Here is a 26,459-nt window from a genome sequence, read left to right on the forward strand (position 1 = left end):
TTAAGGGATAGCCAATTTTGATTATTAACTGAAAGTTTTGTTTTCCTGTTTGGAATTTCCTTCTCTTAAGTTAGCAGGCATGGCTCCAAAGAAAGTTTCAACACCAAAGGAGGCTTCAGCCCGCCCTGCCACATCTGCAAAACGACCGATCAGAGGCCCATCACAGGCGCTTCGCACATCTGCTCCAAGGCAGCCAGTAGGGCGGGTACAATCTTTGGTGGCATCCATGGCCGGTGATCCAGAAGCCCTATCTCGCTTTGCAGCGGATATGGATGGCTTTCTTCAGCAATGCTCCAGTCGGCCTTCCACGTCTGCAAGGCCGCCGCATCCAGTGGGGTCATCATCACCAGCTTCGTCTGCTTCTAGCGAGAATGAAAGAGAAGGGTTATCGGCTGGGGGCGTGGGGGTGGATTCCCAGTTAACCCAGCCTCATCGCTTACCTGCTACTCGCGGCCATTCTCGGGGGCCACGCCGTTCCTCTGGGAGGGCCAAAAGGGGGAAAACCCCTGTAGCAGCTTCTACCCGCCGTGCTGTGCTCTCTCAGCCTGCGGATGAGGTGGCTTCGGTTTTGGGTACCTCACTTGTTGTTTCTCCTCATTCAGCTCCAAGTACATCACAGCAGAGCCCTGATTCTGAGTCTTCCATCGGTGGCAGTCGTCCGGTTCCTGCCAGGGAGTACTCAGGTGGTAATCGTCGTTCCAGTCGGTCTTCACTGAAGCGTGCCAAGCAGAGGAGAGGCGATTTGTCTTCTTCCTATGCAGCCCCAAGTTCTTCACGCCAGGACCCCGACTCCGGGTCCTCTATTGAAGATAGCTTGCCAGTACCATCCAGGAGGTCATCAGGTGGTAATCGTCGCCGCAGGAGATCTTCGCGGAGGCACGCAAAACGGAGGAGGGACGACTCGTCATCCTCTTATACCAGTACGTCTTCCTCTAGTTCTGACGGTGAGGCAGATAGTTCTATCGAGCTTTACTGGGGCTTTGGCGAGGCGGCCTCGGGGCTTCCGAGGTGGGCTTGGCAACGTCGGGCCAACACGCATCGGGCTAGGTATGGGGCAGTACAGGAATGTAAGGACGGCGTTTTAGTCCCCGACGTTAAGATCTCTACCAATTCCGCCAGGGACGTCATCCCAGGTTCACATCTGTCAACTAAGTTGCGAGCTAGGATTTTGAATGGCCGTTACATTGAGATTTTTAAGCTGGCTCCTCCTTCTGAGGACCAGGAGAGGGTGAGCTCCTCAAGGAGGCGCACTGGCATGCCCAGTGCAGACAAGACTTTCGAGCGTTGGCTCGATTGTTTCCAAGTCTTTGCTGGAGTGGTCATGGCGGCGTATCCACGGAGATCTCTTCATTTACTTGTTTACTTATCTATTGTTCGCTCTGCTTTCACCAAAGCGGGTGAAAAAGCTGCGATCAAATACGATGAGAATTTCAGGCGTAGGGCGGCTAGGATTCCCTCGGCCCGATGGGACCGTAAAGATCTTGATGTGTGGACCACTTATGTGGCTCCGCTCATTGATAAAAAGGTGCCAGAACAGCAGAAAATGAGGCCAGGGACCTTTAAAACCGCACGTCGCCTAACATGCTGGGATTTTAACAAGGGTTCTTGCCAGCGCCAGGGGTGCAAATTTGCTCACATGTGTGATAGGTGCAACGGTTTGCACCCTGCTTCTTCTTGTTATTCTGGCAGGCGGCCCTTTCGTGGAGGGAAAGGGGGTTCTCAGCAAACCCCCAAAGCAACCCCCTCTGCTTCAACCTCAGGGACAGGAAAATAAGGTGTTAACTTCCCTGGCTTGTACGCCCGTTCGGCTGCCAGTCCTGCAAAGCTGGCTGCAATTCTATCCCAATAGGGAGGCTGCGCGTTATTTGAGTGATGGGTTTTCGTTTGGTTTTCGGATTCCAGTAGCCATGTCTCCCGTGGCACGGAATCCTATTAACCAGAAATCAGTTCGTGAGCTACCTCAGGTTGCTCGCAAGAAGATAGAAAAAGAGGTGACCATGCAGCGCATGGCTGGCCCTTTTAGCGACCCCCCCTTTCATAATTTGCATATATCCCCTTTGGGTATTGTCCCAAAAAAGGCCCCTGGTGAATTTCGGTTAATCCATAATTTGTCACATCCCATGGGTACGTCAGTCAATGACGTTATTCCTCCAGAGCTTTGTTCTGTAAAGTACGCTTCTCTTGATCAGGCGATCAAGATGATTCGGAAATTCGGACATGCTGCTTTATTGGCAAAGTGCGACATCGAATCGGCTTTTCGCCTTTTGCCAATTCACCCAAAGGATTTTTGGTTGCTGGGTTTTAAGTATGAGGGCAGCTATTATTTCGACAAAGCTATGCCTATGGGATGTTCAATTGCATGTGCCGCTTTTGAATCTTTTAGCACTTTTTTGGAATGGGCTCTTAAGTACAAGACAGGAAAGGGCGGAGTCACTCATTATTTGGATGATTTTTTATTGGCCGGGGCTGATGGTACAGGCGACTGTTTGCTGCTACTGCAGGCGTTTGCTGATATCACGCAGGAACTCGGGGTTCCGCTTGCTGCTGATAAGACCGAGGGTCCCTCCACTCAGCTTACTTACCTGGGTATCCTGCTGGATACGGTTGCTCAAACCTCTAGTTTGCCGGTTGACAAGCTGGTGGCTTTGAAAAAGGTTATAGAGGAATTGCTCCCTTCGAAGAAAGTGTCTCTTAAGCAACTACAGTCGCTGTTAGGACACCTGAATTTCGCTTGCAGAGTAGTGGCCCCTGGGCGCCCTTTCTGTTCCCGTTTGGCTCGACTCACTTCAGGTTTGAAGGCTCCACATCATAGGGTGCGCCTTTCTAGTGAAGTGAGGGCCGATCTGTCCATGTGGTTAGAATTTCTAGAGGAATTCAACGGAGTGTCATTATGGCAAGATACGTTGAATTTGCATAATGACTTCCAGGTTCATTCTGATGCTGCAGGTTCCCTGGGCTTTGGTCTCTATTGGAAGGGCCGATGGTGTGCTAAACGTTGGCCGTCTGAGTGGAGGGGAGGTGAGATTACGCGGGACCTAACTTTTCTCGAGTTTTTTCCCATTGCAGTGGCAGTGCATTTGTGGGTCGAGGAGTTCAGGAACCGCCGTGTCTGCTTCTGGACTGACAATCAGGCGGTGGTGACGGTGCTGGCCAAGCTGTCGTCACGTTCTCCGCGGGTGTCTGCCCTTCTGCGTGCTTTCGTACTGCACTGTTTGCGTTGTAATATAGTTTTTTCTGCACGTTTTATTCCGGGGGTCTCTAATGACATCGCTGATGCTCTGTCCCATTTTCAGATGGAGCGGTTCAGACTTCTGGTTCCAGAGGCACGGATTCTTCCGGAATATTTCCCGGATCATCTCTGGAACCTTGGCAGCGATTAGTTTTGCAGGGAGTAGCGGCATCGGTTTCCCCCTCCACCTTGCGTTCCTATAAAAAAGTCTGGGACGATTTTTTAACATTTATGCGCCAGTCTGCCAGCGTAATGCGGGGGGCCCCACCCACTTCTTCGCAAGTGTTAAGATATCTGGCACACTTATTTCATTTGGGGCGGGCAGCTAAGACAATTAAGATGCAAGCAGCTGCTATTGCATTCTTCTGTAAAATATTTTTTGATACAGATCCTTGTGCTAAGTACATTGTTCGCAAGGCCCTTGAAGGTTGGGGTAGGCTTTGTCCTCCCCGCCCAGTTAAAAGGCACCCCATATCTTTTGACATGCTGAGCAGTATGCGGAAAAAGCTGCGGGTGGTGTGCTGGTCAAAGTATGAGGCTCGCCTATTCTCGGCTGCCTTCTCCATCGCCTTTTTTGGCGCTTTAAGAGTGGGTGAAATGGTCGTGGAAGATCATAGGGATGGTCATTCTTGGGGTCTTTTCCTCCAAGACGTGCAGTTAGCCCCTACTGAATTGAGGATCACAGTTCGGCATTCTAAGACTGATCAGAGAGGTAGGGGCGCCCTGATTCGTCTCCCCGCTACGGGAGTTGCAGGCCCTTGCCCTGTAAAAGATATGAGCAAGTACCTGGAGGTGCGCATCCGAGGGGATGGGCCTCTGCTCAGGCATGAGGATGGGTTGCCACTGTCAAGGCAGCAATTCACTAAAGTGATGCGTAAGGCAATTCTGGCTTGTGGTGGCGCAGCAAGGGATTTTGCCCCTCATTCATTTAGAATTGGGGCTGCCACAATGGCAGCTCATTGGGGATTGTCAGCTGCCAGGATAAAGGATCTGGGCCGTTGGAAATCAAATGCTTTCAGAGGTTATGTTCGCTAATGTGGTTATTCTGTTTGATTATGTTTCCAGGTCCGGCGCCTGTCCGAGTGTGGATGGTGGGGCACAGCATCATCCATTGGGCCGGTGTCGCAGCACGTCAGGTTGGTGTGGGTCCAGGTCTTGGCCTTCCTCCGCATGTTCAGCTGTCTTGGCTTTCCAGACGAGGTATGCGATGGTCGGAGCTCCTGCCGCGGATCCGGAGCCAGTTGCTTCGCGAGGGGCCGCCATCGGCTATCGTAATACAGCTGGGAGAGAATGACCTGGTTGCTATGGACTGTTTTTCCCTACGTGCTGCAATTTGGACTGACCTGGGGACATTGCGGGCAATGGTGCCTTCAGCTAAGCTATTTTGGTCCCAGCTTTTGCAAAGATGTGTGTGGAGGGGCAGTCGTTGCCCAGTCGCCATTGAAAGGGCCAGGAAACGCATCAATTTTGCTGCAAAGCGCAGGATTGAGGAGCTGGGTGGAGAGGTTATTTCTCACCCCGCGATTCTTTTTAAGATGCCATCCTTTTTCCGAGATGATGGTGTGCACCTTTCAGCTTCAGGGAATGAGGCTTGGTTAGGTGCGGTGGTTGCCAAGCTGAGGTCTTGGCTGGGGCTGTGAGTGGTTTGGCGGTGAGCTGGAGGCTCCATGGCGGTTAGGCATTTGGTTAATGGGTGCTTGGAGGGGTAAGTGCCTACCCCTCCAAATGATGCGGAAAGGGAATTCCGTTAAAGGAATCCAGGGGCTTGCCATTCTTTTGTCCTTGTCCGTGGAGCCGGACTTGGGCCGTGCAAGCCCCACCGGAACATGTGGGTGAGAAGCGAGGACTTGTTTCCCGGTCTCCCTTCTCATCCAATACGTGTTTCCCACGCTGGCTTCCGGTGGAGTCCGGAAGGACCAGCCCTGTCCTTGAGGGCCAGGACAGATAGTCATAACCAATGCCTAAGCAACCACTCACAATTTTTTGTATTTTGAATAAAGTTGTGGCCAAAATTATGCCAAAAACCTTAAACAAAAATTAAGTGTGAAGTGTGTAATTATTTGGGGGGTGGAACTGTGGAACTCAACACGCAAATCAGTGAGCTGTGCAGCGCCGCCCGCTGCTACGGTCAGAGGAGTCAGATGCCTTATGGTAGCTTCGGGGGCCTTATATTCCGGGGAGGCCTTATGTTCGGGGGAGGCCTTAATATCGGAGAGGTCTTATTTTCGGGGGGATGCCTTATATTACAGCGAGTGGCAAAACTGGAAGTAGGTCTTATTTTCGGGGGATGTCCTACTTTCAGGGAAAGACGGTAGTACCTGAGGAATGGAAAGGGGAGCTGTTTGAGTACAATAAAATGGGAGAAAACGGACATATTAAATTTCCCAATGCCCTCTCTTGCCTCCTCCACAGCTCTGCCAAATTTTTGCACAGTGCTGCTGGAAGAGGGGATGTGGGCTTAGTGAGGCTTTCCCGATTGGGGAATGGGCTGCCAGAGACAGAGGGAGGCGCGAGGAGAAGCAGCGTGGGAAGGCTCCTTTCGACAGGGAGGGAAGGAGGGATCAGGATCAGCTACACGGCCCCCTTTGACAAGGAGGGAAGGCACTATCAGGATCCACATCGTCTATGTGGCTCCCTTTGACGGGGAGGAAGAGGAAGGAGGCAGGGAGGCAGGGAGTGCAGGCACTATTGGGGTCGGTATCAGCTGTGCGGCTCCCTTTGGTGGTGGTGGTGGTGGGAGAATGGAGAGGGGGAGGGATCCAGATCCGGATTAGCTGGGCAGCTCCCTTTGACAGGGAGGTGGGGAGAGAGAAAGGGCTGGCTTGGGAGAGAGAGAGAGTTGCTTTGTGGGGGGGGTGGCTGGTGGGGGAGAGAGCTGCTTAAGGGGAGTGGGGGGATGGCTTGGGGGATACAGAGAACTGCTTTAGCAGGAGAGAGAGAAAGGGCTGGCTTGGGGAGGGGCAGGCTCAGACGGGGGGGGGGGCATATCGGCCACTTGGGCCGGGCCTCCGATTCCAAAGGGGGCCTCGGTCAGCATATTTATCTTGTTCTCCATTTTGTCTTTATATGCAGATATGGGTCAAGCCTTGAAATAAAATTATTTGTCAGCATAACTTTTGTGAAAATTATTTATATACTTATTTATAAGACTTCAGTTACCCCAGGGTAAAAAAAAAAAAAGTGGGCCACATTATCTACCTGGCCTGGGCCTCTACCTGGCTCTGCAAGGCTCTGGGAAGGGAGAGAGAGAAGCTGACTGGCTCCTCAGAGCAATAACTTTTGCCTCCTTCCCCACCCCTTAAACTCCCCCCTCCCATGTCCAGTTAGCCACCTCCTTCCACACACACACACACACACACACACACCTTTTGCATGCTCCTCCTCCCTCCAATGACAATGGGTAGATCACTGCCAATTTTTTATACTGCGTAGATGGCAGCCAATTTGAAGTTGGATATGCCTGTTCTAGTGCAATAGTGCTGTTTCTCTATTAAGGAAAAATTTGGCAGAGCTGTGGAGGAGGCAAGAGAGGGCATTGGGAAATTTAATATGTCCATTTTTCTCCCATTTTATTGTACTCAAACAGCTCCCCTTTCCATTCCTCAGGTACTATGTGTACTCATGGTACTAGGTGTTGCAATCAACATCAAGTGTCCTTTTCTACGTGGTACATTAAAACATATATTTAATATAGGAACTTCCATCATATATGTATGTAGATTGGGACCTTAGTATACATCTGTTTAAATCTGTTTTCCTCTCAATGTAGCTCTTCAAATGAACCTCAGTTTCTGCACAATTCTAAATGTGAGCAGGGAGAATGTCGGCTTGATGTTTAAAAACATTTGGCATAATTCATGAATTTCTTAGAAGAGCGTGTTCATCTGTGAATAAGGCTCTCCTGGTTTTCAGGAGGAAATGATGGAAATCTTAATGTACTTCCTGCTTACTGATTTCAGTTTGGTTAAAGCCACATCTTGACAAATGCTGAATCAGGGTGGTGCTTTTATCCTCCAGTAAACAGAACGGGAAAGAAAAACAAAACATTATTGCTGCCAGTCACTGAGAGAACCTGATAGTAGAATGTTCTGCTCAAATCAATTCACTATGTGATATTTTCATGTAGGTCAATCGTCATCACTTTTAGACAGAGTGGCCATTGTTGATGGCAGGAGTGGTCTGTACTCTTCTTCCTTAAACATTTCCCTCTTTCATTCCTCAGGAGTGTCATATGAGAGAGAGAAAAGCTGTGGAACCCTCAAATACAATATGATACGATACGATAATCTTTACTGTCATTGTCCCCTACAGAACAATGAAAAAATCTACATCAGACATTCAAAAACCCACAAGCCTGCTATCCCAGCCTGGTTAGCCCCTAAAATGCTGATACCCCATAACTGGATACAATATACTCACATAAAGGCTACCTTACACGACGTTTAAAACCAAAATCACATTTGGATAGAAACTGTTTTTCAGGCAGCTAGTCCTAGTCTTTATAACCCTGTACTTTCTTCCAAAAGGCAGAAGCTGAAAGAGATCATTTCTGGAGTGCGCACTATCCTGCACTATCTCTGCAGCTTTCTTATGGCACCTGGATGCATAGATTTGATCCAAGGTGGGAAGAGTGCACCCAATTATTTTCTCCACAGTCTTTACAACCCTGGACAACATTGTTTTTCCCCGACCATGAAGCTCCCCAACCACACACACAGACCATAAGTTAATACACTCTCAACAGTACAATGGTAAAATTCCATCAACAGGTCCTTTGAGAGATTATTTTTCCAGAGGATTCTCATAAAATATAACCTCTGCTGTGCTCTCTCCACCAAGTCTTTGATGTTTCCTCCCCAGGTTGGTCATCTCTCAACTCCATTCCCAGAAATCAAAACACCAAAACCTGTTCCACACACTTCCCCTCAATAATAAGTTGCTGAATATTCAATTTACATTTTCTAAACTCCACAATAATCTCATTTGTTTTCTTTGTTTTCTTTAAGTTAAGGAGTATCATCATAGCACCTCCACATCACATTTTCCCACTTGTGTCACCATGTGTTTCCCCATGAAAGCTTTAGAAATCCATCTACTTTACAGTTGGTTTTACACTGAGTTAAATCACACTTTAGTTCATGGTTTTTGCAATCTCCGGAGTGATGAAATGAAGGACATCTCCCTTTAATCCCTACTCAATGACAATTCACTTTGAACTTCGCTGGCGAAACTCCCCATACTCTGGGGGCTAGGTTTTCCTAAATCCCACTGTTTAACTACAGCTCATTGGAACTGGATGCAGTTGAGTTGCTGAACCACCACATATTTGTGTTTTTCAAACCATGAAGTCGTGATCTTATCGGCTGGCGCAGCATCAGATACAAACCAGGTAGGTGTCCTTACCCAATTGGCTGCTGCAGCAGCAGGTAGAAGGAAGCCAGGGTCATAAATGGAAGGCAACCTAGGGAGAAGAGAGCTTACTCTACAAGCAAGAAGGAAGAGCAAACATCTCAGCTCAAAGGAGCAAGTGCCAAAGTAATAAGCAGGACGTTTTGGGGAAAACCCAGGTATGTATACAAACGATCTGTGAAATGTTTGTTGATAATTCACCATCCATAAGGGGCAGTGAAAGCTAGCTGAATGAGTGTGAATGGGGAGACGTACAGGTTAACGTCAGGCCACTTGCCCCCCTTGCAGAAGTTTCTGACTCTCAAAGGCTGCTGTTCTAGGAGCACTAGGCCCTGGTGAGGCTGTATACCCCCTGCCTGAGTGGCTGAAGCAGCTCAGGACACTCCCCAAACTAGGGCACCTTTCATTAGTGCTGGGGAAGGGAGAATGCAAGGCAAGCCTGCTGAGGATGTTGGGCAGCATCACTGGCAAGGATGATGAGCGACAGGAAGCCCCAGGCAGTCAAAGCAAGTTATGCAGATGTGTGAAAGGACAATAAGTAATCCCCATTTACTGAATCATTTGATCAAATAATTTGATCTGACCAATAAGGGCACTGTAAGCTCCCAATGTCTGCTGGGATCCAAATCCTGGCAGAACGTACAACTCAGAACGTACAACTAGGCCACAGTCAACAAATGAGAATGACACATTCCCAATAAATGTTACCTTAGAACAAAAAGAATTCCTTTGAGTAGGTTTCCATAGAAGAGTGCTAATGTGTGCTAAAGAGAGCCAGTGTGGTGTAGTGGTTAAGAGCGGTAGTCTCGTAATCTGGGAAACCGGGTGTCAGGGAACTGCCATCGGAGGAACAGGTGGGGAAAGGGCTCACGGAGGCTGGGAGGGACTCAGCAGCGGAAGCAGGGACCAGCAGGGGGAGAGGTGAGTCTCTGGAGGAAAGTCTCACGGAGGCTGAGAGAGACTCAGCAGCTAAAGCAGGAACTAGCAGCGTGAGAGGTGGATCTCTGAGGGAAAGCGAGCAAGAGGGAGGGCTCAGGGACACGTCCAGCGAGAACAGTGGGGAGGTGTCTGAAGCTCCCATAGGGAGACCCATTCCTCGCCGGAAGCTGTCACGCCGCGAGTCCCAAAGACGTGTTTCCGTTAAGGAGCTTTTATGCTGGAAGCGCTTCCGAAAACAACCACTGTTGGAATCTGCAAGTGACTAGAGCAGACATGTCTGAGGAGCTCTGTCACAGACAGAGGTTTGTGGAGTTGCACAAACTCTGAGGGACTACGATTTTACGCACAAGCAGCTCATCATCCCATCACACCGGGTACACGTCTCCGCTCCTCCACATGCAGCTGCTGGGTGACCTTGGGCTAGTCACACTTCTTTGAAGTCTCTCAGCCCCACTCACCTCACAGAGTGTTTGTTGTGGGGGAGGAAGGGAAAGGAGAATGTTAGCTGCTTTGAGACTCCTTAAAGGGAGTGAAAGGCGGGATATCAAATCCAAACTCTTCCTCTTCTTCTTCTAATATATGCTGGTGTTTTGTGTGTGTCTGTGTGTTTAGGAAATCTCAGATTGCAATGAAACTCGCCATCCATTTCTCCTTGTTACTGGTTGTCCTTCAAGCCCACAATGGTCATGGAGATAAAGATCCAACTCAAGAAAAGCTAGCTTCCAGCATTGCTGACTTTGCATTTAAATTCTCCAGACAAGTAGCTTCACTCCAGGGTGGCAAAAACATCTTCTTCTCTCCTCTGAGTATCTCCATGGCGTTTTCAATGATCGGCATGGGTGCTAAATCCAACACCCAAAATCAAATTTACGAAGGACTTGGATTGACATCAATTGACACAAGCAAGGTCCATAAAGAATTTGAACAGCTCATTCAGATGCTGAACAGTCCTGGAGCTAAGATGGACATAGGAAATGCCATGTGGATAAAACAGTCACACCAAATTCTTCCTAAGTTTTCAGAGGATGTCAAAAGTTTGTACAAAACAGAGAGCTTTAACTTTGAACAATCCTCAGAGGCTGAAGAGCAGATAAATGCTTACGTGGCAAAGAAAACCCATGGGAAAATTACTAAAGCAGTTGAAGGCTTAGATCCAAAAACCCTCATGGTTCTTGTGAACTATATCTACTTCAAAGGTATGTTAAAGAAAGATAAGTTACAAATATTTAATGCTTTGTATTGTTCAATCTGCTAAAACTGGAAGGAATAAGTTATCCCTTCAAAACAAAAGCATTTCTACAGTGAAACCAACAATTTAGTTGAATGTTCTAAAACATACAGCATTTAATGCAGAATTAGAGAAAGACAGGTGTTGAGGCTGAAGTGGCTAACCTGAAGGATTCCAGATGTTCTTGGGCTGCATCTCCCACCGATTGGCCATGCTGGCTGATACTGATGGTGGTGAAGTCCAGCAACATCAAGATCCTTGACCCTGGATGCTTCTAAACCACACAGGAAGCAGTTCCATTTGACTCAGTCCATGTTTTGGCCTGCAGGACCCCACTCTTCCCATTTCTTGCTGTCTTCTGATACATCAATAGCAGGTTGACTTACCCTTGGCAATCCTTCTCCTTTGTCTGCACTCTCCTGATTCAACAGACTGCTTTCATACCCATAGTTGAAGGTTCATTCTCTAGCAGGCAGCTGATCCAGTTCTGATCCAGTTCTGCTGGATCTCTCAGCGGCTTTTGATACCATCAACCCTAACATCCTTCTGGACCGTCTTGAGGGGCTAGGAGTTGGGGGTACTGTTAACCCCCAACAAGAGTTTGGGTGTAATCTTCGATACCTCCCTTTCTATGGAGGCGCAGATTACAGCTATAACAAAGGCGGCATTTTTCCATCTCCGCCAAGCTAAGCAGTTGGCCCCTTATCTCTCTCGCCCTGACCTAGCCACTGTGATCCATGCGACGGTCACCTCCAGACTGGATTATTGTAACTCGCTTTACGTGGGGCTGCCCTTGAGACTGACCCAGAAACTCCAGCGGGTGCAGAATGCCGCAGCGAGACTCCTTACGGGGTCTTCACTGCGGGATCACATTCATCCGGTGCTATACCAGCTGCACTGGCTCCCGGTGGAGTACAGGATCAGGTTTAAGGTGCTGGTTTTAACCTTTAAAGCCCTATACGGCCTAGGACCCTCGTACCTACGGGACCGCCTCTCCTGGTATGCCCCACAGAGAAACCTACGGTCTACAAATAATAACACCCTCAAGGTCCCAGGCCTCAGAGAGGTTAGGCTGGCCTCAACTAGAGCCAGGGCCTTCTCGGCTGCAGCTCCAACCTGGTGGAATGCTCTGTCACAAGAGACTAGGGCCCTGCGGGATCTGACATCTTTCCGCAGGGCCTGCAAGACAGAGTTGTTCCGCCAAGCTTTTGGTCAGGGCGCAGCCTGACTCCCTCCTCTGGCAACCTGCACAGAATTTTGTTTAATCGGTTGCCATCAATTTGATTTTAACTAATTTTTATAATGAAATATTTTTAGAATGTGTTATTATTTGATTGTTATTTGACTGTTGTTAGCCGCCCTGAGCCCGGCTCGGCTGGGGAGGGCGGGATATAAATAAAATTTATTATTATTATTATTATTATACAGTGGTTTGACGCCTTTCTCCTGGGTTCTTCTGGACATGGGTCCAGAAAGTGGGGGGGGGATGAGTGTTCAGACCTTTGGGCTCTCACTTGTGGGGTGCCTCAGGGGTCTGTCCTCTCCCCCATGCTTTTTAACATCTACATGCAGCCGCTGGGAGAGAACATCAGGGGGTTTGGGTTGGGTGTTCATCAATATGCGGATGATACCCAGCTCTACCACTCTGGTAAATCAGAACCAGTGAAGACAGTGAAGGTCCTGTGTGAGTATCTGCAGGGGGTGGGAGGATGGATGGCAGCTTATGGATTGAGGTTGAATCCTGACAAGACAGAAGTACTGTTCTTGGGGGACAGGGGGCGGGCTGGTGTGGAGGACACTCTGATCCTCCTTGGGGTAACTGTGCCCCTGAAGGACCAGGTGCGCAGCCTAGGAGTCATTTTGGACTCCCATCTGTCCATGGAGGCGCAGGTTAATTCTGTGTCCAGGGCAGCTGTTTACCAGCTCCATCTGGTACGCAGGCTGAGACCTTACCTGCCCGCAGACTGTCTTGCCAGAGTGGTGCATGCTCTAGTTATCTCCCACTTGGACTACTGCCCTCTACATGCGGCTTGAAGGTGACTTGGAAATTACAACTAATCCAGAATGCGGCAGCTAGACTGGTGACTGGGAGTTGCCGCCAAGACCACATAACACCAGTCTTGAAAGACCTACATTGGCTCCCAGTACGTCTCCGAGCACAATTCAAATGTTGGTGCTGACCTTTAAAGCCCCCTAAACAGCCTCGGTCCTGTATACCTGAAAGAGCGTCTCCACCCCCATCGTTCAGCCCGGACACTGAGGTCCAGCGCCGGGGGCTTCTGGCAGTTCCCTCATTGCGAGAAGTGAGGTTACAGAGAACCAGACAGAGGGCCTTCTTGGTAGTGGCACCTGCCCTGTGGAATGAGCTCCCAGCAGATGTCAAGGCAATAAACATCTATTTTACTTTTAAAAGGCAACCGAATGCGGCCCTGTTTAGGGACATTTTTAATGTCTGCCTCTTTATTGTTTTTAATATGCGGTTGGAAGCTGCTCAGAGTGGCTGGGGAAACTCAGCCAGATGGGCGGGGTATTAATAAATTATTATTATTATTATTATTATTATTATTATTATTATTATTATACTTCTTTTTCATCTTAGATGACTGGAAATATCCCTTTAACCCTATATTCACCCATAAACAAGATTTTTTTATTGACGAAGGAAAAACTGTGAAAGTTGACATGATGGAAAAAACGGAGCGTTACAGATATTTCCGCGATGAAGCTCTGTCATGCTGGGTAGTTGAACTTCCTCACAAAGGCGGTGCTGCTGCCTGGTTCATTCTGCCTGATGAAGGCAAAGTGAAGGAAGTGGAGGATGCTATGGGGGAGGAAACTTTGTCCAAATGGAGAACATCTTTAAAAAGGGGGTAAGGCTTTTCTCTGCTGTTTCTAAATGCCTCTGTAGTAGTTAGTATTTATTAGAGTTTGGAACGAAGGCATCTATTTTAAAACTGTAAAATCCCTCTATTTAAGGGTATGAAGGTCTGACACTGCAAATGCAGTTTATTGCTGAATGTTATAAAACTCTTCATCGCTGATGATTTAATGTTCTGATTCTCGTTTAGGAAAGAAATTCATCTGTTCCTTCCAAAATTCTCCATGTCTGCATCCTATAATCTCAAGAAGGTGCTGTCTAGGCTGGGCATTATTGATGTGTTTAGCAACAATGCTGATCTATCTGGAATTACTGGCAGTAGAGGCCTGAAGATTACCAAAGTACGTGTGTAAATATCATGCCTTGGGTATTTTATGGTATGAGATCAGGCTTTTAAAAGTAACTGACAAATTTACTTCGAAGCATTAAGAATCAGCCCCTGGACCTTTCCACCTTCTCTTGCAGTCTCTGTAGCAAGGAGACTGTGCCTGATCATTCCTTATCAGGAGACTCTTTGCCTCCTTGCCATAGTAACCAAGTACATAGGGTCGTAGGCAGTGTTAGTACCACTCAGAGATGACCCATTCAGAATAATTTTATTTATTTTGTTAGTTACTTAGTTCCCATTCTTCACTCTAAGGTCCCAGGGTGAGTTACAACATTGAAACACAACATTAAAAATAGTTTGAAAACTACCTGCAATCATAAAAACAAGGAGGGTCGTAGAATTGTAGAACTGTAGAGTTGTAAGGGAGCCCTAGGGTCATCTAGTCCAACCCCCTGCAATGCAGGAATCTCAGCCAAAGCCTCCATGATTGACGGCCATCCAACCTCTGCTTAAAAGCCTCAAAAGGACCTCCCTTGATCTGGATATTATACTGGAATGGACTTCCTTGGAGCATCTTAAGCAGAGGTTGGATGGCCACCTGTCATGGATGTTTTAGTTGAGATTCCTGTATTGCAGGGGGTTGGCCTAGATGCCCCTTCTAACTCTACCATTCTATGAGTCTATGAATTATTCTGGGACCTTTACTGGTGGCAACTGCATGCACACAGACTAAATTGCATTGCATGTGAGAATTTTGCTTGGGTTAGGGAAATGCTGCACTAAGTTCCAACACATCTGAAAGACGAATCAGAACCCAGTGTTGTGGAGAAAATTAAAATAAAGCAGCCAATCAAAAGACATTCCAGCCTGGAAGTTCTTTAAGACAGGCAGAACCCAGTCCCTCCATTCTTCTGTGCATATTTACAGGCAGCGCTTGTGGCCTTGGAACAAAGGTTTGGAAGGAATTCTTCCTCCTCATTCCAAGCACCTTGGCCATGTGACTTGAGAAGCACCCAGTCGCCCAGTGGGCTTGGTGCTCACCTCACATGCATGCCAAGCCTCAAGCACACATAAGGTGGACCAAGGTTTCCATTCTTCTTTAAAAAAAATAAATTATTTTTTCTTTTTCATTCATTACATACATCTCAAATTCTTAACATTTACTATATATTCCTCCCTCCCTCCCCTCCAAGGCTTCCCCCAACTTCTGCTTCTGGTTTGTTTCTATTTTCACCCACTTCGCTGACTCTTAACAGAAAAAGTTATTAATTACGTAACTTCAAGCCTAAAGACATGAAAATAACAGGAAATACACCATCAAATTTCACTATCTTCTAAACATTTTCTAATGCTAATAATATGAATGTTTATTTAAATCCTGCCATCAAGCCTACTGACTTTCTTTGTTTCTGCAAATATAATATGAATGGTTCCCAATCTTTTTCGAAGTCTCTGTTGTCTTTTTCTCTTAGTCTATCTGTCATTTTTGCCAGTTCTGCATAGTTCATCAACTTCTCTTGCCATTGTTCTTTAGTTGGTATTTCTCCAGTCCTCAAGATGGATCAAGTTTTCCCTTCACCCAGTACTGCCTCGGTTATCTGCCCCACTGTCTCTTGAGTTGTCTTTCCTGCCCTGACTAACAGCCAATTAATAAAATGCAACTGCAGCCTAACCAATTATTCCAAAACATATGAAGTTCTGTAGAGGGGGGGAAAGGAATCATGAAGCAAAATATTCCTCCTCAGCCCCCAAATAGGCAACTAACCAAACCCCATACCATGCAGGGACGGAAGGTGGGCACTCCAATGAAAAGACTGTTTCCACAGATCGAGGCTTCAAAGCGGCTTAGTGCTTGTGTGCATTTTTGTTTGTGGGGTTTTTTTCTTTGTGTGTCTTTGTGTGTTTATTTCCTTGTTTGTGTTTTGATGGTGGGGGAAGCACTGGGAAATGATTCTTGGAATGAGGATAGGAGGATTATAAATGTGTTTCACTTTTCATCTGTGATATGTTGCAGGCCAACTAACTTAGTTGGTCTTTAAGGTGCTACTGGAAGGATTTTTTTTTATTTTGACTATGGCAGACCAACACGGCTACCTATCTGTAACTGGAACCATGTTGCAGGCTGTGATGGTTCCAAAAATATATCTTCCTTCCTTCCTGTGCAGGCTACTCACGAGGCTGTCCTGGATATACATGAAGAAGGTAGTGAGGCAGCAGCAGTGACCGCTGTACAGATTGGTCCCAAATCTGCGCGCCTCTCCTTTCCAATTAGACTAGTATTTGACAAGCCATTCTTTCTCACCATATTGGCACCAAATGATGGACCCATGCTTTTCTTTGGGAAAGTAGTGAACCCTGCTCGAAAATGAACATTAGGTGGACCATTCAGAAGCTTCCAATTACCAGCCATCTTAGTGATGAAAGAGGACTTTCCCCCTTTCTTTGATAGAAGAAAGCGTCATAACCAGTAGTTGTTTTTAAGGACAACTATGTTATCGACAGCAAACTGCGTGTACAATAAAGATAATTTTAAAACATGTCTCTATTTCATTTTTAATATAATTTTTATGAAATTTTCTTTTTTACAATTAATAATATTCATTTAAACAACCTTAAAATATCAATGACTTCCCTTCTTCTCTTTCCGTGGTTTGTTTTGCACAACATAAATCCCTGCATATTTTACATGAATTAAACCATTCAGTATTCCATTATTACATCCATCACAACTTATTTACACTGTTGAATTTATCTTAATGCTGGCAACGTTTTCAAGTGTACACAATGCCCCCCCCCATATATTCAAGTGTACACAATTCCCTCCCATATATTCAATAAACATTTTCCAATCTTCTTTAAACAGCTGTCCATGGAGGCACTGGTTAATTCTGTGTCCAGGGCAGCTGTTTACCAGCTCCATCTGGTATGCAGGCTGAGACCCTACCTGCCCATGGACTGTCTTGCCAGAGCGGTGCATGATCTAGTTATCTCCCACTTGGACTACTGCACTCTACATGCGGCTTGAAGGTGACTTGGAAACTACAACTAATCCAGAATGCGGCAGCTAGACTGGTGATTGAGAGTGGCTGCTGAGACCACATAACACTAGTCTTGAAAGACCTACATTACCTCCCAGTACGTTTCTGAGCACAATTCAAAGTGTTGGTGCTGACCTTTAAAACCCTAAATGGCCTCAGTCCAGTGTACCTGAAGGAGCATATCCACCCCCATCGTTCTGCCCAGACACTGAAGTCTAGCGCCGATGGCCTTCTGGCGGTTCCCTCACTGCAAGAAGCCAAGTTACAGGGAACCAGGCAGAGGGCCTTCTCGGTAGTGGCGCCCGCCCTGTGGAACGCCCTCCCATCAGATGTCAAAGAGATAAATAATTACCTGACATTTAGAAGACATCTTAAGGCAGCCCTGTTCAGGGAAGTTTTTAATATGTAACGCTGTACTGTTTTTAACACTGATTGGGAGCTGCCCAGAGTGGCTGGGGAACAAATAATAAATTATTATTATTATTATTATTATTATTATTATTATTATTATTAGTAAAAATCAATGGGGGGGTAACAAGAAATTTTCCACACCATGTACCACCTGACCTTCCTACGCTTCTGGGTGGGGATCACCTTTCCCTGTGCCCCCCCATTCCTCCTGGAGTTTGTGTGTTTCCCTGAGTCTGCCCACCTGCCCTTTTGTCCTAGAATCCACTAGGGACACCTACAAGGGCTAGGGTTTTCTGAGCACAGTACAAACAATAATAACATAATAATTTATTATTTATACCCCGCCTATCTGGCTGGGTTTCCCCAGCCACTCTGGGAGGCTTCCAACAAAGACCAAAAATACACTAAAATGCAACTCCTGGCATTTATCCTGTGACATTCCGGTCACACAAAATCCAAGCTCTGATTAAAGATGGAGAGAGAAATTCAAAGGACATTCACTTTCCTTACTGTGCAGCAGCATGCTGTTCCAAATCACCCTGAAAGAGTGGTGATTCAGGTCCTTGATCTCTGAGAGACCCAGTCCTTGCTGTCAGAAAGGAAATGGCCCCCTTCAGCCCAATTACCCCTAAAGGAGGCAACCCACTGATTTCTTCTAGCAGTGGAGGAGAGTGCAGCTAGCCATAAACCAGAGAAGCAGAGAGACAGAGTGAAAACGGGAGCCTTCAGATCCAATCTGCAAGGTCCCAGTTTTGAAGCTTGGTCAGAGAACAGACTCACTCACACGGCATGCCACTTACATTCCTCCCTTCCTACTCACCCCCGGTGGATTTCTGGACATCCTGCTGGCTTCTAGCTGGGCTTGTCCTGGGAAAACCTCTTTATCACCAAGACCACTGAATCATCTGTGGATTTTCATCCACAAACACTCAAATTTTGTGTTGTGCACGGATGAAATCCTTATCCAGGTCCCATTCAGATGGCCTTGAGTGACCTGGGTCCCCATACAGGCCACCAACTGTGGTAAGAATTCACCTCTACACCACTTTGTTCATTACCCAGGTGAGGAACTTTTGAATAAACCACAGAACCAAGGAAACTGTTTTCAAGTCCAGCATCCAGATTTATGAACCCAGCGTTCCTTGTAGCTATTGTAATAGGACAGAGTTCACTCAACTCAATGTGCCAGTTGAGAAGGTCTGCCCTGAGGAACTTCAGAATAAAAGCTTATATTGCAGTTCGAGCACAGCAAACAAAGTCATAAAACATCTTCACATATGCCAGGAAAGGTTACATGTCATGAGAAGTAAAGCACACATGGCTCCATACTGGTAACTTCACCCCCACACCTTAAGAAGTAGATTCTTCATAATCACAGATATTTTATCTAGCCACATCAACTGGTAGCAATGCTCAGCATTCTAAAGATGTTGATGTCTCATTTAATGAACTTTTATGACAACAAAAAAAGACAGCAAGATTTAATAACAAGCTAATCACGCCCTAAGATTTATCATATATTCTTTTATTGTATTGTCTCAAGTCAATGCACGTGAAATTAAATTTAATCTGGCATTATCTGGTTATATATTTATTTTGCAGCCGGGAATTAAGTGGAACTGTTGCCTAAACAGCTGAAATGGTGCCGGAATGTAATTCACAAGTTCCAACAACATGACAGCTGCATTATCAGCAGGAAGGGAGAGCATTTTGTATAGGTGCCTTGTTTAATGGTTTGAAATGCACCACACATTCGCAATAGCAGCTGAGGCTCCCCTCTTTGTCGATAAAGCCTTAGGGAGCCTTCCTTTTTAACACGTTGGCATTTCTCTAAGATTCAGCGATTTACTTTCTATGTTCCTTTTGAAGGCATAAATGACGTTACAGATCTGAAATAGCAAATGGATGTTCCCTTGGTGTGTCATGCTTGAAGTGGGTTCACTATTTTCCCCATGAAAAGCATTACCCAGTCCTCTGGTGCCCACATGAAGAGAAAGAACGGCCTGTCAAATTTGAGTAGAACAGGACTTGGGGCACTGGGTCCAATCTTGTCACTTCCAAAGCTGACTGCAGCTGCCTCCGTCCCTCTTTCATTAACATCCAAAACAGCCTTGTGAGAAGCCTGCACAGGACGGAAATACATAAATATATATATATTGTTGGAAACCATTGCAGCCTCCAACAGAACCTCAAGTGAAGAGAGAGCCACTGATTTTTAAAAGGGCGCAGTTGTTTCTGCTCTTACACTAATGCATGCATTTACATACGTGTGCATATTGGCAAATATGCACACATATGTAAAATATGTGCGATATAACATTGTGCCAGCAGATGGCGATGTGGAGTCCTGTTTTTCTCTACCTGTTTTCCCCTCTTAAATTTCCAATGCTTTAAACTTCGTCACTTTTTTTGATCCAGCCTAGGAGTTTTACTGATGGCAACTGAATGCACACAGACAAAACTGCGTTGCGTTAGAGAACTTTGCCTTGGCTATGGAAATTCAGCACTAAACTACTGTGGACCAAGCAGCAAATATACTGCAGCTGCTAATTTCATAAATGAATTAAAGCATACACAACATGGCAATGTAAAATGAATTTAGAAGCAATGAAAACAGCTTTGTGGCTAGAAACGACACCTTAAAACAATATAAAAAAATAATGATGAAATGAAGGAACAGACCACGATGCTCGGCACCTATCCATGCTCTGCTAACCTCCAGATTGGTCCAAAATGCAGCAGCAGGGTACTGGCTAGATTTCCATTTAATAATAAATAATAATAATAAATTTTATTTATATCCCGCCCTCCCCAGCCGAAGCTGGGCTCAGGGCGGCTAACAACAATAAAACAGTACAACAGTACAACACAACACAACACTCTAAAATCATTCATTATAAAATTAATTCAAATCAAGCCACTGGCAACCATTGGGCCAGAGCTCTGCGAAGATTGCCGAGGGAGGGAGTCAGGCTGTGCCCTGGCCAAAGGCCTGGTGGAACAGCTCTGTCTTGCAGGCCCTGCGGAAAGATGTCAAGTCCCGCAGGGCCCTAGTCTCTTGTGACAGAGTGTTCCACCAGATCGGAGCCACAGCTGAAAAAGCCCTGGCTCTAGTTGAGGCCAGCCTAACCTCTCTGTGGCCTGGGACCTTCAAGATGTTTTTATTTGAAGACCGTAAGTTTCTCTGTGGGACATACCAGGAGAGGCGGTCCCGTAGGTACGAGGGTCCTAGGCCGTATAGGGCTTTAAAGGTTAAAACCAGCACCTTAAACCTGTACTCCATCGCGAGCCAGTGCAGCTGGTATAGCACTGGGTGAATGTGATCTCACAGCGAAGACCCTGTAAGGAGTCTCGCTGTGCTTCTCCCCGCCACCAGCCCCACAAGCTTCTCCCCGCCACCAGTCCCACAAGCTTGAGGGACAGCGGGGAGGCGCAGCACGCCATCCCAATGTCCCCCGACCTGGTTTGGAGGCTGGTGGCAGGGAGAAGCCCGCTTCTCCCTGCCGCCAGCCCCACAAGCCTGGGGGACAGCGGGGAGGCGCAGTAAAAAACTTTGAAGTTTTAGAAGACAGAAAGGAAAAGACAGAAGGGAAAATGCAGGGTCCCACGTGCCAAAATGTGGACTAAGTAGAGGGGCACTGTTTCCTTTGCTAGAAGCATCCAGAGACAGGAAATTTGGTGCGCTACAGATGTTATGCCCTAGCTGGCATGGCAATGGTCAGGGATGGTGGAAGATGTAGTCCTGACCCAGAACATCTGTAGGGGCAGAGCTTTGTCACCCCTCCCTCAACCCTTGCCCTTCTTTAATATTGTAATATTTCATTGAACTTATGTATTTTGGAACTTTCAACTCTTTTATACTTTACAAACTCTCAAAAATTGGTCTGTAATATACTATTACAAAAATCAGTTCAAGACATGCAACTTTAAAGCCACCCATTTGAAAGTGATAACTTTTCCACCATTGCCTGCCAGATTATGTACTTTAGAGAGTAAATGTTCCTTTGTTTGTCATTCCTGCTATCTTCAGGTGATTAAGCAATTCAAAGCATTAAATATTTGTTACTTATATTTTTTCAACATACCTTTGAAGTAGACATAGTTCGCAAGAAACATGCTAGTGTCTTGAGCTACGTTTCTAACCATTTCGGTTATTTTCCCACGAGTTTTCTTCTTCACATAATCATTTATCTGCTTTTCAGTCACTACATTGTCTTTAAAGTCAACAGCAAAGATCTCAGAATTGTAGAAACTTTGGAGATCATTATCGTACTTCGTGGCTATTTTGAGGCCCTTAGTTAAGTAGAAGGTATTCCCTATGTTCACCTTGCCTGCTTTTTTTGAAGTGGTCAGCAGCTTGAGGAGCTGTTGAAATCCTGTATGTATCTTGCTTGTGTCAATTGTCGTCAATCCAAGTCCGCTGTAGATCTGATTTTGGGTTTTAGACTTAGCACCCAGGCCAAGTGCTGAGAAAGCCATGGAGATACTCACAGGAGAGAATAAAATATTTTTGGCACCTTGACGTGAAGTTACATGTTTGGAGAATTTAAATGCAAAGTCAGCAATAATGGAAGCTAGCTTTTCTTGAAGTGGATCTTTATCTCCATGACCATTGTGGACTTGAAGGACAACCAGTAACAAGGAGAAATGGGTGGCGAGTTTCATTGTGATTTGGGATTTGCTTAAAACAAACAAACAAAAAAACAAACAAACCGAACATAACACAACACAGAATATGTTAGCACTCTCCTTTATAAACCCACTGAAAGGAATTCATTTTGATCAAACGCAAAATTCATTGGGAATGAGACACCCTTATTTGTGAGTGTGGCCCAGTTCTACAGAGCTATATAACAGAAATAATTCACTCTGCATACAGGGATGCAACCCACCATCTCCAGCAGGTTTGCGTGATCTCCTCCCTTCCCCAGCACCAGTGCAAGGTGTGCTAGTTAAAGGAGTGTCCTGTGGAGATGGTATACAGCCTCAGTGGAGTCTTTTCCTAACGTTACTGGCATTTAAGAATGGCAGACAGCCTCTTAAAAACAGCCACTTCAGCAAGGAAGCACAGGGCTTGAGATTAAGCCCACACACCTTCATGAGCTATCTAGTTTACCTCCTACTGCTTTTGCCTGCAATTTCGTTCTATATTTCTACACCCCCCCCCCAAAAAAATGGCCAATCATAAACATTTCCATCCTTGTCCCTTGTGGATCATGAATTGTGAACAAACGTTCCATGGATCCTATTTTATACCTAAAGGGAAGTTTTTTTATACCTAAAGGGAAGTTTTATGATATTTTAGTGTTTTTTGGTTTCTATGGAAGCCGCCCAGAGTGGCTGGGGAAACCCAGCCAGATGGGCGGGGTACAAATAATATATTATTATTATTATTATTATTATTATTATTAAAGTGGGTTTATTATAAAATGTTCCCTGGTACCTTGGCATTTGGTCTGTGGGGCCTGAGATGTGTGGTCTTCACTCTTGCCCATAGAGTAGGCTCTCTTGCTGGGTTGCATTCAGTTTATAGCCCTGGCAAACTTCTACTTCCTGCTGCAGCAGGAAGGTAAGGGTAATTAGGTAAGGACACCTAGCTGGTTTGAAAAACGCGAAAAGTACAAAACTGCCTTGGCTGCCCAGTTGGAAGAGAGATGGCAGTGGGGGGGGGTGTGTGTGTGCGGAGCGTGACCTTGTTGGCTCTCCCTGAGGTTGTAGAACACAGTAGCTTTCTGGATTGGCCCAGGGAGATGGTGGATGGGGTGGGAGCACTGTATTGTTGCACCCTACCCAGTCTCTGAGCTTCAGCCTACAGCCCGTACTAGCTTCCATGTGCTGCCGCTGGAACCAATTAGATCAGGACATGTTTACTTATTCTTTTTGTTACAAACACGTCCTTCTCTAATGGGCTGCTGCAGTGGTAGCTGGAGGTTAGCTACATGTTTTGATCTGATTGGATCCAGATGTCCACGTGGGTGCCTCCCAAATTCAAGTCCAGTAGGTTGTAGCTTACTAGTGGGATTTAGGATAGTTCAGCCCCCTGAGTACGGGCAGTTTTGTCCGTTGAGTGGGTGATGTTTGATATTTTACTATGTTTTACATATGCTGTAAGCTGCCCAGAGTGGCTGGGAAAACCCAGGCAAATTAACATTCTCTTTGGATGCCTCAGAACTCAAATACTGTATTTTTCGCCCTATAGGACGCACCAGCATTTATCCCCCCCCCCCGGGTGCGGGGCTGGGGCGGGGGAAGCCCGAGCTATCCGCAAGCTGTGGGAGAGCTGTGCGAAGCCAGAAGCCTGGGGCGTGCTGAGCTCAGCGCGCCCCAAGCTTCTGGGTGCAGGCAAGCTCTCCGCTAGCCATGGGAGAGCTGCTCCCAAGGCTTGCGGAGAGCTTCCAGAAGCCTGGAGAGCGAGAGGGGTCAGTGCGCACCGACTCCTCTCGCTCTCCAGGCTTCAGCGAAAGCCTGCATTCGCCTCATAGGACGCACACAGATTTCCCATTCATTTTTGGAGGGGGGAAAGTGAGTCCTATAGGGCGAAAAATATGGTACTTTACAACTGGTCTTAAAGAGAATTATTTGCTGAAATCTTTAACATGGACCAATGCTTACTCTTACACTATAGTTTATATTCAGAAACCAATGAACCTCTTAACTTCAGAACAGAGTTTGTATCATATCTCAAATTGCCTGATCAACCTGGACTATTGATAACCATCATCTCGACTATACTTGTTACACAGAGGGCTCAAAGGAACTTAACGGTAGAATTCAAAACATGAGCATAAATAAAAATAAGCAGGTTTTGACATCCTAAAAACTCTGTCGATGCAGGGGACAGCCTTCTTCAACCAACTGGGAATCCCACAGAATTGCAAATATTGAATTAGATGGGAAAGTGGCTCTTTGAGGCTGAGTTAGTCAACATTGTGTCACTGTAGTCATTGTTCTCAAAAGATGAACCTGCTCTGAAAGTCCATTGTCCCTAGTTAAACCTTCCTGATTAATCATCTTTGATTGACTGACTACCTGCTCATACTACTTTTTTTATTATTATTTCTTCCTACAAATCTATTTAAGATCAGATCTTAGCATTGCTCATCTCTCCATTGCTGTTTTGCTCCAGCTACAGAACCTTTGTGGGGAGTGTTTCTGCAGGATCACATGGGTGTCCAAATATACATGTCTGTCCGACCATCCCTCCCATTAACAATGGTCACCCTCTGGTTAAAAGTGACAACAACTAGCCCTACTTAAAAAAACCCCCCAAAGTAAAATTGACTTGGGCTGAATACAGTGGTGCCTCGCAAGACGAAAAGAATCCATTCTGTGATTCTCTTCGTCTAGCGGTTTTTTCGTCTTGCGAAGCAAGACCATTGAAGGATTAGCAGATTAGCGCTATTGGCGGCTTTTAGCGGCTTTTAGCGGCTTATCTGCTGATCGGATCAGCTGATAAGCGGCTTAGCGGCTTAGAAAAAAAGGGGGGGGAACCAGCAGGAACTCGCAAGACATTGTCGTCTTGCGAAGCAAGCCCATAGGAAATTTGTTTTGCGAAGCACCTCTAAAACGGAAAACTCTTTCGTCTAGCAAGTTTTCTGTCTTGCGAGGCATTCGTCTTGCGGGGCACCACTGTATTCTACAATCAGGTTATTTCAGCAGCTGGCAGCAATAATGTTTTGTTTTCATCTTTGCTGTGCTTTTTACTGGGGGATGAAAGTGCCACAGTCGGATCCTCCACACCAGGGATGTCTTCAGCATATGTGCCACCAGGGTGCAAAGATCTGCCCAGCATCCCAAAATTTAGTTTAGCCCCCAAATTAACTTTTATTATGCTTATGTCAGACACCACTCTTACGCCTTATCTCTTGATTATGAAAGAAGGGAGGAGAAAGAAACAAACTTTTTTTATTTCCTCATTTATTTTATAATGCACTTATACTCGTTGAGTCTGACAAGTGCCGCCGTTGTGAATGACAAGCGCCGCCGCTGGCGCAGCGCGTCTTTCATAAATGAGTGCACAAAGTTGAAAGTCCTTTAGTAAAACAGTAGGTATACATTTCGGTAATGCCCAGGTATATATGTATTTGGTTTTTCTAGCATGATCAAAATCATTTATTATTTCATAACAGGTAGATAATTAAGAGCTTAGGCAGCTTCAGCAGCGGCCCTGCTCCACACTGAACCAGCATTTGTCAAGACGTGGCTTTAACCAAACTGAGGTCAGTGAGCACATAGAGATTTCCATCATTTCCTCCTGAAACCCAGGAGAGAATTGATCACAGATGAACAAGTTCTTCAAAAAAAAAAAAAAAAAAAAACTAAACTAAATAAACTAATGCATGAATTATGCCAAATGTTTTAAAATGTCAAACTGGCATTTTCCATTGTGCAGAAGCTGAGGGTCACATCAACAGCTACATCCGCCTAGAATTCAATTAACCTTCCCACCATAAACTCATCCCAGTTATGCCTCCTGATCTTGCTGAGAGCACTGAAGCTATAACACTTCCGTGTTCTGATGAATACATATCAGATGCTCTACCCTCCATGCTTATCTCATCTTCCTATATGTGTTCTGTGCCCATTTAGATTGCAAGCGTGCATACTGTGCCTCTAACGCTTGTTCTGTTTGTTCTGCTAGTTTCACTGTCCATTAGTTCCACTATTCTTGTGCCAGCCTATTATACCAGTATATCAACTTAGTAGAGTTCCACACGACCCTATATCCTTGATGTATCTATTTCCCCCTTCTCCTAATTTAGTTAGGTACCTTCAGCAATGAGCAATGTTTGCCTCCTTGGCAGCCCATTGAGGCATCTGGCCTTTTCTCCTTCTGCCGGCAGCTATGAATTATGCTTAATTTAACCTTGAGAGAGCAGAACCTAGTATTCAAATAATTTCAATCAATAGTGGGTGCTTCAGACATGCTTCACATCCATTCCCAAAACAAAAACAACAAACATATGGTTACATGAAACATACTCAATAAACACACAAGA

At 46.0% G+C, this 26,459-nt stretch overlaps 1 protein-coding gene across 1 annotated transcript in view; it reads left to right on the forward strand.

The window, feature by feature from the left end:
- Positions 1-2,120: 2,120 nt before the first annotated feature.
- The window catches only part of LOC310710875 (alpha-1-antitrypsin-like), a gene marked incomplete at its 5' end in the record, with an annotated part of 70,368 nt that continues 46,029 nt past the window's right edge, over positions 2,121-26,459 (forward strand). The window contains 3 exons of the mRNA XM_083512134.1: positions 2,121-2,124; positions 3,067-3,200; positions 4,295-4,365. Of these exons, the coding sequence (XP_083368260.1) occupies positions 2,121-2,124; positions 3,067-3,200; positions 4,295-4,365 (209 nt within the window). The remainder of the gene's footprint in view (positions 2,125-3,066; positions 3,201-4,294; positions 4,366-26,459) is intronic.

Source organism: Podarcis liolepis, assembly GCF_965112155.1.
Source record: "Podarcis liolepis genome assembly, chromosome: 1".
In the NCBI taxonomy this organism is placed as follows: domain Eukaryota; kingdom Metazoa; phylum Chordata; class Lepidosauria; order Squamata; family Lacertidae; genus Podarcis; species Podarcis liolepis.